This window comes from Narcine bancroftii, chromosome 14 (assembly GCF_036971445.1).
Source record: "Narcine bancroftii isolate sNarBan1 chromosome 14, sNarBan1.hap1, whole genome shotgun sequence".
Lineage (NCBI taxonomy): Eukaryota > Metazoa > Chordata > Chondrichthyes > Torpediniformes > Narcinidae > Narcine > Narcine bancroftii.
This window is the reverse complement of record NC_091482.1, coordinates 58,111,288-58,125,300: the sequence shown is the minus strand read 5'-3', so window position 1 is coordinate 58,125,300 and position 14,013 is coordinate 58,111,288. Positions and strand designations below refer to the sequence as shown.

At 42.6% G+C, this 14,013-nt stretch overlaps 1 protein-coding gene across 1 annotated transcript; it reads right to left on the bottom strand.

The window, feature by feature from the left end:
• Positions 1-6,558: 6,558 nt before the first annotated feature.
• arpp19a (cAMP-regulated phosphoprotein 19a) lies at positions 6,559-13,696 on the bottom strand. The gene is made up of 3 exons (XM_069912157.1): positions 13,542-13,696; positions 10,510-10,632; positions 6,559-6,776 (listed from the first exon to the last, which is right to left on the bottom strand). The coding sequence occupies exons 1-3, from the start codon at positions 13,599-13,601 to the stop codon at positions 6,606-6,608; spliced, it is 354 nt and encodes a 117-aa protein (XP_069768258.1). The 5' UTR covers positions 13,602-13,696; the 3' UTR covers positions 6,559-6,605.
• Between the last annotated feature and the right edge of the window lie 317 nt (positions 13,697-14,013).

Here is a 14,013-nt window from a genome sequence, read left to right as displayed (position 1 = left end):
CTTCGCGGAGGGAGGGGGAAATCACGGCGGCGGCGGTGGTGGTGGTTGGGGAGAGAGCGCCACCTCGTGGAAGGGTCGGTCCCCGGGGCTGAGGAGGGCGGTGAACCACTGGGATTGGCTGCTGCCGGCTGGACACGCCTCCCGAGGACCCACCTATTCACATGCTCCCCATTCACGCTGCCTGAGGTTGGTGGCTGCCCCAGCCTCACCACCCCAGGCTTATGAGAGTGCGCGGAGGAGAATTTAAAATGGAGAGGGAGCATTGATAATAGAGAGGGTGCATTTGCAATGGAGAGGAAGCATTGATAATAGAGAGGGTGCATTTGCAATGGAGAGGGAGCATTGATAATAGAGAGGGTGCATTTGCAATGGAGAGGGAGCATTGATAATAGAGAGGGTGCATTTGCAATGGAGAGGGAGCACTGATAATAGAGAAGGTGCATTTGCAATGGAGAGGGAGCATTGATAATAAAGAGGGTGCATTTGCAATGGAGAGGGAGCATTGATAATAGAGGGTGCATTTGCAATGGAGAGGGAGCATTGATAATAGAGAGGGTGCATTTGCAATGGAGAGGGAGCATTGATAATAAAGAGGGTGCATTTGCAATGGAGAGGGAGCATTGATAATAGAGAGGGTGCATTGCTTGTCAGAGCCCACTTGCAACCCTGGCTCCTTCCCCCACTCCCCACCTTCGCAGGGGCGACAGAATCACCCCGAATTGGTAGAGCAAAAAATAAACTTCAGGAGGAAGTCGGAGGGGAGCCGGGCCAGACCTCCACCGAGGGCTCGGTGGTGGAGAGGGTCAAGAACTTCAAACTCCTGGGTGCCAACATCTTCCGAGGATCTGCCCTGGATTGGTGTGCTCAGGAGGGCAGCTCGTCAGCGGCTTGTGGGGTGTCACCCAAGGCTCTAGTGAACTCCTACAGGTGGACCACAGAGAGGATTCTGGCCGGTTTGCATCACTGCCTGGTATGGAGGTGCTAACTCTCAGGACAAGAATGAACTCCAAAGGGTTGTTAACTCGGCCTGCCACTTCACTCCATTGAGGGCATCTACAAGCAGCAGTGTCTTAAAAAAAAGCAACCTCTCTCCTCAGAGACCCCCTCTACACTCTGCTACCATTGGGAAAAAGGTACAGGAGCATGATGTGCTCTTGTGTGGGAAGTGATATCCTGGGCTGTGTCCACTACCTTTTGGAGGGCTTTATGCTCAGGGGTATTGTTGTCCCCATACCAGACTGTGATGCATACTTTCCACCACACCTCTGTAGAAATTTGCCAGAGTTCTGGCGTCATACCAAATCTCCGCAAACTCCTGGGGAAGTCAAGGTGCTGATGTGCTTTCTCCTTTAATTCCAGATACTAGGCGTGAGTCAGTGACTATTGAGCATGTTGGGGGATGAACTGAAAAAAATATCCACTCAAATTCAACACAGACAAAAAAGATGAGCACTCAATGACACAAGGACAGCTTCTTCCCCCTCCCATCAGATTCCTGAATAATCAATGAACCAAAGACACTGTCTTACTTTTCATACACTATTTTAATTTTTTTATCATAATGTTGTAAGATGGTGATGTTTGCTCTATGACGTTGCTGCAAAACACTGAATTTCATGACATGTTCATGACAATAAATTCTGATTCTGAAACTACACAGCATAAATATATAAAGAACTATAAACAGTTAGCAAATCTAAACAAACTGTGCAAAAGAGAATGAAATCAATAAAGTGCACAAGTAACAGTCCACGCAAGTCCTTAAATGAGCCTATGATTGAGTCTGTGGTTGAATAGTCTGATGGTGGAGGGGAAACAGCTGTCCCTAAACCTGGTGGTGCGAGTCTTGTGGCACCTATACCTCTTCAGATGGCAGCAGAAGAGGATGTGCTGGAGGGGTGGGGTCTTTGCTGTCCTCTGACAGCAGTGTTCCCTGTAGATGTACTCATTTGTGTGGGAGGTGATGTCCTGGGCTGTGTCCACTACCTTTTGGAGGGCTTTATGCTCAGGGGTATTGTTGTCCCCATACCAGACTGTGATGCATACTTTCCACCACACCTCTGTAGAAATTTGCCAGAGTTTCTGGCGTCATACCAAATCTCTGTAAACTCCTGGGGAAGTAGAGGTGTTGAGTGCTTTCTCCTTTAATTCCAGATACCAGGCGTGAGTCAGTGACTATTGAGCATGTTGGATGATGAACTGAAAAAAAATCCACTCAAATTCAACAGAGACAAAAAAAATTAGAGTACATGGATAAATCCTTCCCCTAATGTTAAAGTTACTGAGTTAAAAGAACTGTTAAATTTCTGATCTGTTTGAAATGTCAGGTAATTTTAATTGGGCACTCTACAGCCAGATGGCATTGGTTGAGAAGATGCCCTTATGCACACATACATCTGGTAAAATATAAAGGGAGAACATTGGACAAACAAATGTGCTTCATGGGGATTTATTGCCCCATTTTTCTAATGGAAGTTTATTGAAAATTTATGGTTTTATTATATAGGGAATAATCATTCACCCCATCCTCTCACAATTCATAAACACAAGGCAAACCATGTGCCTGGGAGCAGCCTTATCTGAATATTATTTTTCCAATGTGTTCAGTACATTTATAATACAGGATTTGTTTCTTATTGAGCACAAGATGAACAATCAAAGAAAATGTGCCACTGCTTTACTGATCAAAACTATTATTAGCTGACTCGGTCTTGCAAATTTAGTTTATCCGAGAGTAGTAAAATGTTATTATATTTAAAAATGCAAGTACAACTTGGGATCAAGGAGTTGAATCCAACATGTCTGTGTCGGAATTTGACTAGGCACCACTGATAGCTATCCCATGAAGATTTAACATTAATGCACACCGGCTTCCACTCTGTACTTAAGTCAAGGTTATGTAACTCAAATTAAGGCCTACACATGCTTAGTAGGGCCTTTATCATGTTGCAATTACTCATCAAGTCACCCACCATGGAGACAGGCCGATCTTAACTTTGGATAGAAACTTTAAAAGGGAAATTGGAGGTCTACATTATTTACATGTTTACACCGTGTACAGTTTATTTTTTGCACTACCAATTCGTGGTAATTCTGCTGTCCCCACAGGAAAAAAAATGCCATGTATGAACTCTGACAATAAATTTGAAATCTGAATACTTGGATAAGTGATACAAGATGGGGAAAACACTGTGGATAAATCTAAATTGTTCATAATCTGAATGGCTTCCTGGTACCCAAGAAATAATAATTTGGACTAATTGCTATTTGATAGCTGATGTGAATCAAGAACTACCTCCATCTAATCATCAAAACAATCATTTTTGTTATTTTTTCATTTTCAAAATCACTTTAAGGGTCAACATTTATTGTTATTGCCTAAATAAAGATACAGAGTGACTTGCTAGGTTGGAAGACTTTTAAATGGGCTTGGACAAACCAAAGTTGCATACCACTGCAGTATGACTTTCTGACGGTTAAGGCTAGGTACCATATATGCATGTGTCATCAACCCCCCCCCCCCCTCCTTTAATGGCCTAAAACTCACTTTTTTCATATGACCTGTGTAAAAGTTGACCCCCCCCCCCCCAAACCCTTTTGGTCCCAATCGCTCACCCACGCAAGCTCCAAAGCCCCATCTGCCCACCAGAGTCCCAATGCCCCGACTGCCCACCCATCCGAGCTCCCAAAGCTTTGAACACGGACTCGTGACCCAGTCCCGGCCATCCGAGCTCCCGATGCCTTGAAAGAAACAGGTTTGGCCCATGTAAAAGTCAACCCTCCCCGCAAATTTGACCTGAAAAATTGGTCCAAAAAAAAAAAATTCGATGAGTATATGCAACATATCCCACGTCATCTTTACCATAATCGACTTGTGTTGCTACTTTCAGGGAGTGATAGAATTGCACACCAAGATTTGTCTGCACATTACATGTCTTCTTGCATAGGACATCCCAAAGTGCAACACCCATTTCTCTGGATTAAACTAACTTTCATTTCTCTACCCATTCTTCCAAATGCTCTGTATCCTGTTTAACTCTTTGACAACTTTACTCTCTATCCACAATTGTTCTCACACATTCTGAAGAAATGCATGCCAACATTTGAAATCATACATTGATGAAGGGCTCAAGCCTGATATGTTGGATAGTATCTATCTTTGCTATATACACTGTATGACCAGCTAAGTTTCTCAAGCATTGAGCTTTTATTACAACCAGTGTCTGCAGGTTTCCTGTTTTATTTCCTGCTTAAATTTAGTTCCACAATACTTAAGGTTTTGGGCATTATTTATTCTCAACCAGCTGAGAAAACTATTTGCAAATTCTCACTGTTTTGATAGATAAACAAGTCATTGAGCTGAAGCCTTAACTATTTCTGATAGCCATGCATGCATTTCTTTCGCTGTAGTTTTCCAGTAATCCTAGGTGTCCAAGATCAAACTAATAATAAAATGTATGTGTCTTTATTTTAAAATAGATCACTTTTATGCCAACAGAATTTTTTTTTTTTTTAAAATGAAGTAACTGTCAACCAAGACCTCATGAATAAATATAACACAGGAGGTATAAGCTGCACTTGCCAAGTAGAGGATTTAGGTTCAGTATAATACGTTGTTACAATTGCCAGTGATGCTGCCCTAATTGCAAGGGAAATCAAGACAAATTGACTCATTTTATTCAGAGAGAAACCGGAGGTCAGTCGAAGTTCAATTTACGATTATAAATTTGAAAGATTCAGCAGGCATTTTGGACAAAATGTTGGAAGCATGCAGCGGACTAGGCAGCGTCCAAGAGAGGAGCAGAATATTAATCAATAGGAATGCTTTGTATATCAAATAAATACATGAGAAACTTCACATGGATTCATCCAAGCAAGTGGAAGAATATCAGGCAGTCAAATGTCAGAGATGAAATCAGGCCGTTGTTCATTAACAACAGCTCAGCATTCAACCCCATTTTTCCCCCAATCAGAATATGCGATCAAACTAGGAGATCTGGGACTCTGTTCATCTCTCTGAAACTAGATCCATCAGCTTCCTCATCAGAGCAAATTCCTCACCATGAACACAGGGACACCTCAAGCCTGCATGCTGAGTGTCCTGCTCCATTCCTGATACATTCACAATTAAGGAGCCAAGTTCAGTTCCAGAGCAATCAAGAAATTCACTGACCTCATCATTCTTGGCCAAGCAACAGCGAATGATGAATCAGAATATAGGATGAAGAATCTAGTCGGGTACTGCCAGAGCAACAACTTTGCTCTCAACATCAACAAAACCAGGGAGCTAGTTTAGGCAGAGGGACTACACCCCTATCCATATTGATGGGATGGCAGTGGAGGCTAGCACTTCTTTTGGAGCCCACATATCAGAGGACCTCTCCTGGAGCCAGCTCAACAAGGCAACTAGGAAGGCATGCCAACTCCTCCACTTTCTAAATCTGAAGAAATTTGACATTTCATTGCATATTCTATCAAATTTCTATTAGTGCACTGTATATTGAGTGGTGGCATCACAGCCTGGAAAGAAGACTGCAACAAGAAAATGTAGCCAGAGCCATTAGAGGCAACAATCTCCCATCCAATGAACACACCTGCAACCAGATTCGCGACAGTTCTCCTCACCCCCTCCTAAAAAGCCATCAGGCTCTTCAACCTGCCCTCATGACCCAAACGCACTTGGACTATTTCAGTGATAGAACATTTTTCCTTGCACTTACTGAATATCTTTTATATTTATTATCTCTTCAATTAAGTTGGATCTTCTGATCTCTCCCAATATTATTCAAAGGGTTGAGATGATCCTACCGTTAGCAGTGCAATGAAGACTTCAAATGATCCCCATGTTCATCGTTTATAGCGAACTAACTGTACTCAGCTCCCCAGGATTTAAATGCAGCGACAGCACAAAGTGCAAAACTAGTTTATTTTCCAAAATGGCACAAAGTGACTGCACAGTTTATGCTCATGCACATTTCAATCACCTTCCTTAACCTACGATCTTCAGGGAATACCATTCAGAACTACGAGAGGCACAGGTAGCTGTAGATTGAAATATATCCAGCAGGGGTATAGCTGTGTGGACAAATATTGTCCAATTACAAACATTTACTTAGGTTTAACAGTTCTGAAGATTCATTGAAACTTGGGCCACATTCTTGGTTTTTCCAAATATGTTCTCTGCAGTTTTGTGTTATCCACAAGGACTATCACTTCCATCGAGATTAATAGTAAATGGGAACATGGAAAAGCAAAAACAAAATCAGACTTACCTAATTTAGAATTTTACAGAGGCACTCAAAAATGTAAAACATTCAATATCAATACTTTGCAGAATTGCTTCTACATGAAGTTACATTTGTGCCTCAATATTGTAGTCCACTACTTCCTACTTATAACATCAACGTCCTTGCCATCAGTGCATGGTTTTTAAGTTTATGAAATCTCATTGTTCTGTGTTTACTGATCTTTCTTGCAGCAGGAAAGTGCTGTAGTTATCTGCCAAGCTGTCAGACATGTTGATGTAATGGTACAAGAAAAAAAGCTAAAACACAGGAATAGCAAGAAAGAGGAATGACAAGTTTTATGCATTCTTCATGAGATTATCAGACAGCCAGTTTGCTTGCAACAAGCGAAGGTTTTCTTTGAGGCAGATCTTGCGGAGTGGGGATATGTTCTCCTGTTACTTGGTTCTTATCTGCTCCACTGTTCGGCAGCTGCTTGTTCTTGATTTTAGCTTTAGCCATATTGTAATCTCCTGAGTCAAAGTACTTTGGCTGCAACATAGAAATAGTTCACGCTAAATAATAATTCCATTTCAAAACTTGTTGCTTACAGTTTATTATTACAAGTTTGCCTCTTGATATTCAATGCTAGCATAAATCTTAAACATACAGGTCAACAAAGAACAAGGAGAGACCATAAGATTAATGAGTTTGATTATGTTCAAGGACTTGGATCAACGAGCAATAATCTATGAATCCATCAAGACATGTTGTGAACAAGGTTAGTAAAGCATTTGAGATCTGGGGCTCCATATTTCGAGGCAAAAGCAGTGATAAGCTGATTTTTTTTAAATTAAAGAATACTAATTGGGGCACAAATGAAGTACTGTCCTGATATTTAGGAAGGATATGAATGTTCCAGAGAGTGGTTGAATGAATGTGGAATTGCAACTACAAGAAAACCTGTAGATGTTGGAACTCAAATTGAAAGCAGAAATTGTTGTTGTCACTCAAGATTATGCAGCATCTGTGGAAAGAAATTGTTAAAATCCTTGAAGGTCTGGGAGTTGGCTTAACTAACTTGTTTTCATTCTTTCCCAGTTCTGATGAAGTGTCAGGCCCAAAACTTTGTTTCTTTTCCCTCAAATACTGCTTGACCTACCAACCATGAAAATGTATGCATGCATTTTCAGAAATGACTGAGTATTTACTCCTTGAAGAAAAAGTAGAGAGGTTTTAGTAGAATTTAAGGCACAATTTACAGATATTTGTCCAAATGTTCAAGTACCAAATGGGCAAAAGAAAAATTGAGTGGGATGGGAGAAAGAAATGAAAATTGGGATTTCAGATTTACAGTATTTTCAGAATGCATACATGTCATCATATACAACCCCGAGGATCTTTTTGACATAGAATTTATTAATTGCCAGGGTGTTTTTTTCTTTAATTTAAACATACAGCATGGTAAGACCCTTCTTGATTTTTAAAAAACTGGTTTGACAATGGAGTGATTATAATTTGTAGGGCTACAGTGAAGTCTAAATAGATAACTCTAAAAGGCTTCACCTTCTGTGCTAAAAAAAATCCCATTAACCAAAAATATCAAAATATTGCACTTGACTAGTAATAAAGACAACATATTCTTTGTGTTAACACTGACAACTATTCAGAATTTAAATTAATTTTTTTTATTCATTTAGGCAAAAAGAAATAGCAGAATTGGAGTTTGCATATGAAAAAATTAGCATTAAAATATTCAACTTTAAAGGAAGTGACCCAAATTGAGCCTCTTAATTAAGCAGAGGAATGGCAAAATATCAAATACAATATTTAGACTAAACTAAAGAAAACTAAAGATTTTTTAATTAGTCACTTTAAAAATATTTTAATTATCCAAAGATATTGGTACAGAGAAAGTAAAAAGCAAAATGCTGGAGATCCTCAGCAGGTCAAAGTGTCCTTGATGTAGCAAAAGTAAAAATTCACAACGTACGTTTCAGGCTTGAGCCCTTCATCGAGGTATGAGAAAAGGCTTGCAAGCATCCGAGCAAAAGAGTGGGTGGTGGGGGTAGCAAAGGTAGGAGATGATAGGTTGAGAAAGAATGGAGGGGACAGCAGCAATGAGGGGATGGTACACCACCCACAGGTTGGAGGATGTACCATCCCACCCAGACCATCCGCAGGTTGGAGAAACAACTTTCTTTTCCGTCTGGGCACTCTACAGCCAGATGGCATTAGCATTGATTTTTGTACTTTCTATTGAATCTTCTCACCTTTTCTTTCCCCTTCCCTGTCTTTCCAGTTCTCCCCTCCCTTCTCCCTTACCCACCCATCCATCTCTCCTCCCTCTCATTGCTGCTGTTCCCTCCCTCCTTTCTCTACCTGTCATCTCCTGCCTTTTCCACTCCCCCCCCCCCCCCCACCTTTGTTCGGATGCCTGCCGGCATTTTCTCATACCTCAGTGGAGGGCCTGAAATGTCCATTATGTATTTTTACCTTTGCTACATCAAGGTCACAGTTTGACCTGCTGTGCCTCTCCAGCATTGTGTTTTTACCGCATTGTCTGCAGATTGTCATGATTTATTACAGAGAAAGTTTAGTGTGGAAACTGAAATTGTAATGCTCAGCTTCATTTATTTTTGTTCATTATATTGCTAGATTCAAGACAGTGTAACTAACTCCAGTTATGGATAATGACTAACAGAAATATGGAGCATTATTAGATCAGATAAACAAAAGGAAAAAAAAACTGATTAATGCCAGGGGAGATGATTCCTGAGATAAAATGTGCACACATAAGAGGGATATGCAGAGGTTAAATGTGGGGGAGAATTCAAAAGGTGCAGTTTAGAAGATGGAGGAGTAAAATTTTAATACATGTAGCAAGAAATAGCCTTGATGGGATGAGGCCCATGAGGGGAAAATGTAACAAAATTCACATTAATTTTTTTTCCATAAGGAACCTCAATAAATGCCTAACACAAGAGGCATTCAATGACTAAAATGAATCCCAAATTAAATGCTTAAAAAGGCCAAAGGGGGAAAAATTAAAAGCATGTATATTATAAAACTGTTTGGATAGGTTGGAAGATCGTGTAGGATAATCAGAAGGCAGGCAATTTTTAGCATTTAAGTGAAAGAATGACAACCACATTTAAAAGCTGGATATTGAAAAGGGACTGTTTAATACTAAAAAGTGGGCATTAAACAGTATTTAATGGCAAATTAATGAAAAGTCAAAATTGCATACAAAAACATTATTTATTCTAGAATCCCACTGATAACCATGAAAGCATGGAATAATTTTCATCATTTATTTGGCAAGGAAAATTGTGCCAAGAAAGTTGCAATTGGAAAACAAAGTATCGGTACCTCCCCATTGCTTTCATCTTTAAATCCAGGTATTAAGATGTCAGAATCAATGAAACAGTCCCAGCTGAGTCACCAGGGACGAGCCACTGAATTTGGTGGTCTCAATGGAAAATCTTGATGCACACACATGCAATTTCCATTTAGGAGATAAACATAACATTCTGTCAACCAAATTACTGGACATCTTATTATCAAGCTTGATCAACGAAGTGTCACAGAAAACAACACTTTTCGTTTAGTGCAAGATCTGGAGAAAACATATTTCTGACGCAAATTCAGTAATTTGATGTTTCACCCAAGACTAGAACAGAAATTCCCTAGATTTATAGGTCAGGAAGAGAGAGGAAGGCATGAAAACATGTGAAATTTAAAAACAAGGAATTAAAAAAACCAAGTGCTGTTCAATCAAGAATCTTTTTGCGTCAATAGACAATGTTATTTGAAGAGTAAGAATGCTAGTAGTGTGCAGACTTCAAGTCAACAAAGAGTGGAACAAGAGATGCAAACCACGAATAAATTTAAAGAGTTGTGCCTTTATTTTCAGAGAACGGGGAGAAAGAAATTTTTGAAAAGGAACCAAAAAATTTATAAAGGGAGAAAAAAAGGCTCCATGGTTATACTGGTCCAAAAAGTTTTTTGAAAATTATGAAGTAGAGTTCCTTGAGTTACAAAAGGAATAAGATGCAACTTCATTAGAATTAGATTCAGACTCAACCGTTTTGGAGCATTAACTGCTCTCCTGTCATCAACTGTATGACTTTAAAAACTATCCATATTCAACACAAGTTGAAAATGTGACCGACTGGTATGCACAGAAAAATATGTATGCATACATTTTGAATGGTGTCAAGAAAAGTCTTAAAGAATCTACAAGTTCAGTTGATGTGTAAATTTTCTTTCTACAAATACTTGCATCTTTCTGTAGTCGCTTCCTCAAAAATTCTGATCCACCAGGTTTCTGTCCTAACTTTGGATATTTTAACTTCAACTTGGCCTCCTCAGCCTTTTCAGGACTGATTACAGTATCCTCCATTTCCTGAAAAACAAATGGAAGAGAAAATAAGGTGAGCCAATTTATACATCAACTACATGATCATCACTCTAGATTTCCCAGCACAAGCATCCCAAATTACTTTTGTCTTCTCACCTTCCATGTCTTACACCTTTGTGGATTGAAGAACTACTCTCTTCCTCTGTGTTAGCAAAAGACAATTGCAAACCAATTGCAAACTTTGACACTACATAAAGCATTTGGATGCAAAATAAATCTTCTTGCTTCATATGCCTAAACTCAAAGAGGCAGCTCTGGCAAAGTCAGAGCCGTGTTGCACAAGTATTTTTAAAAAAAAAACATGCAGAACATTCAGATTTTTCTAGGAATGAAAACAATCTTCAGCTCAAAGTCAAGTTTGTGATCTTCACCAAACAAAAAGGAACAATTTTTATAATCGTCCTAATATAATTGGGAATGAGAGGCACAAATTTATTTGAGTGCAAAAAAAAATTAAGGACTAGCCATCTTGATATACAATTCCAATGACTGGGCATATTTGAAGGATAGCTTGCCCAATCAAGTTTTACATGAATCTGCTTACAAACTGATACTGACAAAATAAGGAGGAATATGCAAAGAAATTGATTCTGCAATTAAAAAGTGAGGGGACAGAAACCACTGGAATGTTCTCCCCGTGTCTTCGTGGTTTTTTTCCCCCAGCAGCACTGGTTTCCTCCCACCATTCAAAATGTACCAGGGGTTTAGGTCAATTGTGTGTTTTTGGGTGGCACGGGCTCATGGGCCGAAAGGGCCTATTTCCATGCTCTAAATTTAACATTTCAATTTAAAATGAGGAGGTACTGTTTTTCCCAGAAGGTGGTGAATCTATGGAATTTGCTCCCATAGACTGATTGGAAAGAATTTTGCATAGTCGGAGAATTAAGGGACATGGGGAAAAGACAGGTAGGTGGAGATGAGCTCATCAGATAGGCCATGATCTCAGTGAATGGCAGAGCAGGCTCGTTGGGCCAGTTTTCCTGGTCCTGCTCCTATTTCTTATGAGCTTACCGTAGGTTAAACTAGGACAACACTTACCCAGTGAATGGCAATGTGCTGGACAGTGTCCCAGCATAAACATAGGGGTTCAGGCTTCTAATTCCATGAAAAGGGCAATACAAGGGGGTAAAGTAAGCATTTGGTACAGGAGTAAAGGAGCAGTTGTATCATGCCACAACTGCATACAAATCTACACTGTTTGTTGACCAGCTGAATTTCTCAAGCATTGTGTTTTTACTGACATATGGCAGTCAGTCTTGTTTCCTAGAAAAGAGGAATCTACATTTAAGGGTACAGAGAAAAGACAAAAAGGGATATAAGGGGGGGCACCCTTTTCCATAGAGGTCATGGGTACATGAAATGAGGAATCAGAAATTGGAGGTTTCAAGTCATTTAGACAGATGGATGGAAATTGAACTTTGAATCATGACTGAATTTTACAAGATTCATCAAGATACAAGATTGAGAAGATTCATAACAGGATTGTAATATTTCCAATGTATAATTACATTTAATAAAGTACCAACCAATTTGCACACTGTAACCTTCCTAATAACAGAACACTCAGATAATGCAGACAATTATATCCCTCTCCCAACCCCCCCTCTCTCTCCCAACCCCCCCCTCTCTCTCCCAACCCCCCCTCTCTCTCCCAACCCCCCCTCTCTCTCCCAACCCCCCCTCTCTCTCCCAACCCCCCCTCTCTCTCCCAACCCCCCCTCTCTCTCCCAACCCCCCCTCTCTCTCCCAACCCCCCCTCTCTCTCCCAACCCCCCCTCTCTCTCCCAACCCCCCTCTCTCTCCCAACCCCCCCTCTCTCTCCCAACCCCCCCCCTCTCCCAACCCCCCCTCTCTCCCACCCCCCTCTCTCCCACCCCCCCCTCTCTCCCAACCCCCCCTCTCTCCCAACCCCCCCTCTCTCCCAACCCCCCCTCTCTCCCAACCCCCAATCTCTCTCCCACCCCCCCTCTCTCTCCCACCCCCCCTCTCTCTCCCACCCCCCCTCTCTCTCCCAACCCCCCTCTCTCTCCCAACCCCCCTCTCTCTCTCCCAACCCCCCTCTCTCTCCCAACCCCCCTCTCTCTCCCAACCCCCCCTCTCTCTCCCAACCCCCCCTCTCTCTCCCAACCCCCCTCTCTCTCCCAACCCCCCCTCTCTCTCCCAACCCCCCCTCTCTCTCCCAACCCCCCCTCTCTCTCCCAACCCCCAATCTCTCTCCCAACCCCCAATCTCTCTCCCAACCCCCCCTCTCTCCCAACCCCCCCTCTCTCCCAACCCCCCCTCTCTCCCAACCCCCCCTCTCTCCCAACCCCCCCCTCTCTCCCACCCCTCCCCTCTCTCCCAACCCCCCCCTCTCTCCCAACCCCCCCCTCTCTCCCAACCCCCAATCTCTCTCCCAACCCCCCCTCTCTCCCAACCCCCCCCTCTCTCCCACCCCTCCCCTCTCTCCCAACCCCCCCCTCTCTCCCAACCCCCCCCCTCTCTCCCAACCCCCAATCTCTCTCCCAACCCCCAATCTCTCTCCCAACCCCCAATCTCTCTCCCACCCCCCCTCTCTCTCCCAACCCCCCTCTCTCTCCCAACCCCCCCTCTCTCTCCCAACCCCCCCTCTCTCTCCCAACCCCCCCTCTCTCTCCCAACCCCCCCTCTCTCTCCCAACCCCCCCTCTCTCTCCCAACCCCCCTCTCTCTCTCCCAACCCCCCTCTCTCTCCCAACCCCCCCTCTCTCTCTCACCCCCAACCCCCCCTCACTCTCTTTCCCCAACCTCAACTCCCAACCCACCCGTTTTCTCACACCTCCCTCCACTAATACTCCATCGCGCCATCTTTCTACCTCCTCCTCCTCCCCGGCCCATCCTTCCCCCTTGCTCCCTGCCCTCCCACCCGGACCCTACCTGCTGCTCCTCAGCCGACGTTCCTTCCAACCTCTTCACCGCCTCGTATTTCAACGACATCGTCGACGACTTCACACAGCGAGCGATTCACCAGGCCCTGCCCCGTCGTATCCCTCCGCACTGCGGACCCCCTGCGCATGCGCACCCCCACTGTGAGCCGCCTGGAGCCTCACTCCCACCGCCCCATTCATTACGTCACCCCGTACCAGACCTTCCAAAACTTTTTTTCTGACTCTGCTTTAATTCATTCATGCTTCACGTATTTAAATAATATTCCTCAATTTTACCTATTAATGTCATAATTATTTTGAAACAGCTGTGGCGCGCTGCATTCTGGGAGACGTAGTTTAATCCGTCTTTGATGCGCCCTCTCATGTTCAAAAATCAAAATTGCACCTGTGTCAAGGATCAACGAGGATGGTGACGCAGGGAAAACAAGATGCAGATGCTGAACATCTGAAATAAAATGAGA

Bases quoted from the DNA above. Each gene is read 5' to 3' on its own strand.
- arpp19a (XM_069912157.1), bottom strand. From the start codon at position 13,601: ATGTCGTTGAAATACGAGGCGGTGAAGAGGTTGGAAGGAACGTCGGCT. The intron at 10,633-13,541 runs GTAGGGTCCGGG...TTTGTTTTTCAG, and splicing joins CGTCGGCTGAGGAGCAGCAG to GAAATGGAGGATACTGTAAT. The intron at 6,777-10,509 runs GCAAGTATTTGT...TCTATGTTGCAG, and splicing joins GGAAGCGACTACAGAAAGAT to CCAAAGTACTTTGACTCAGG.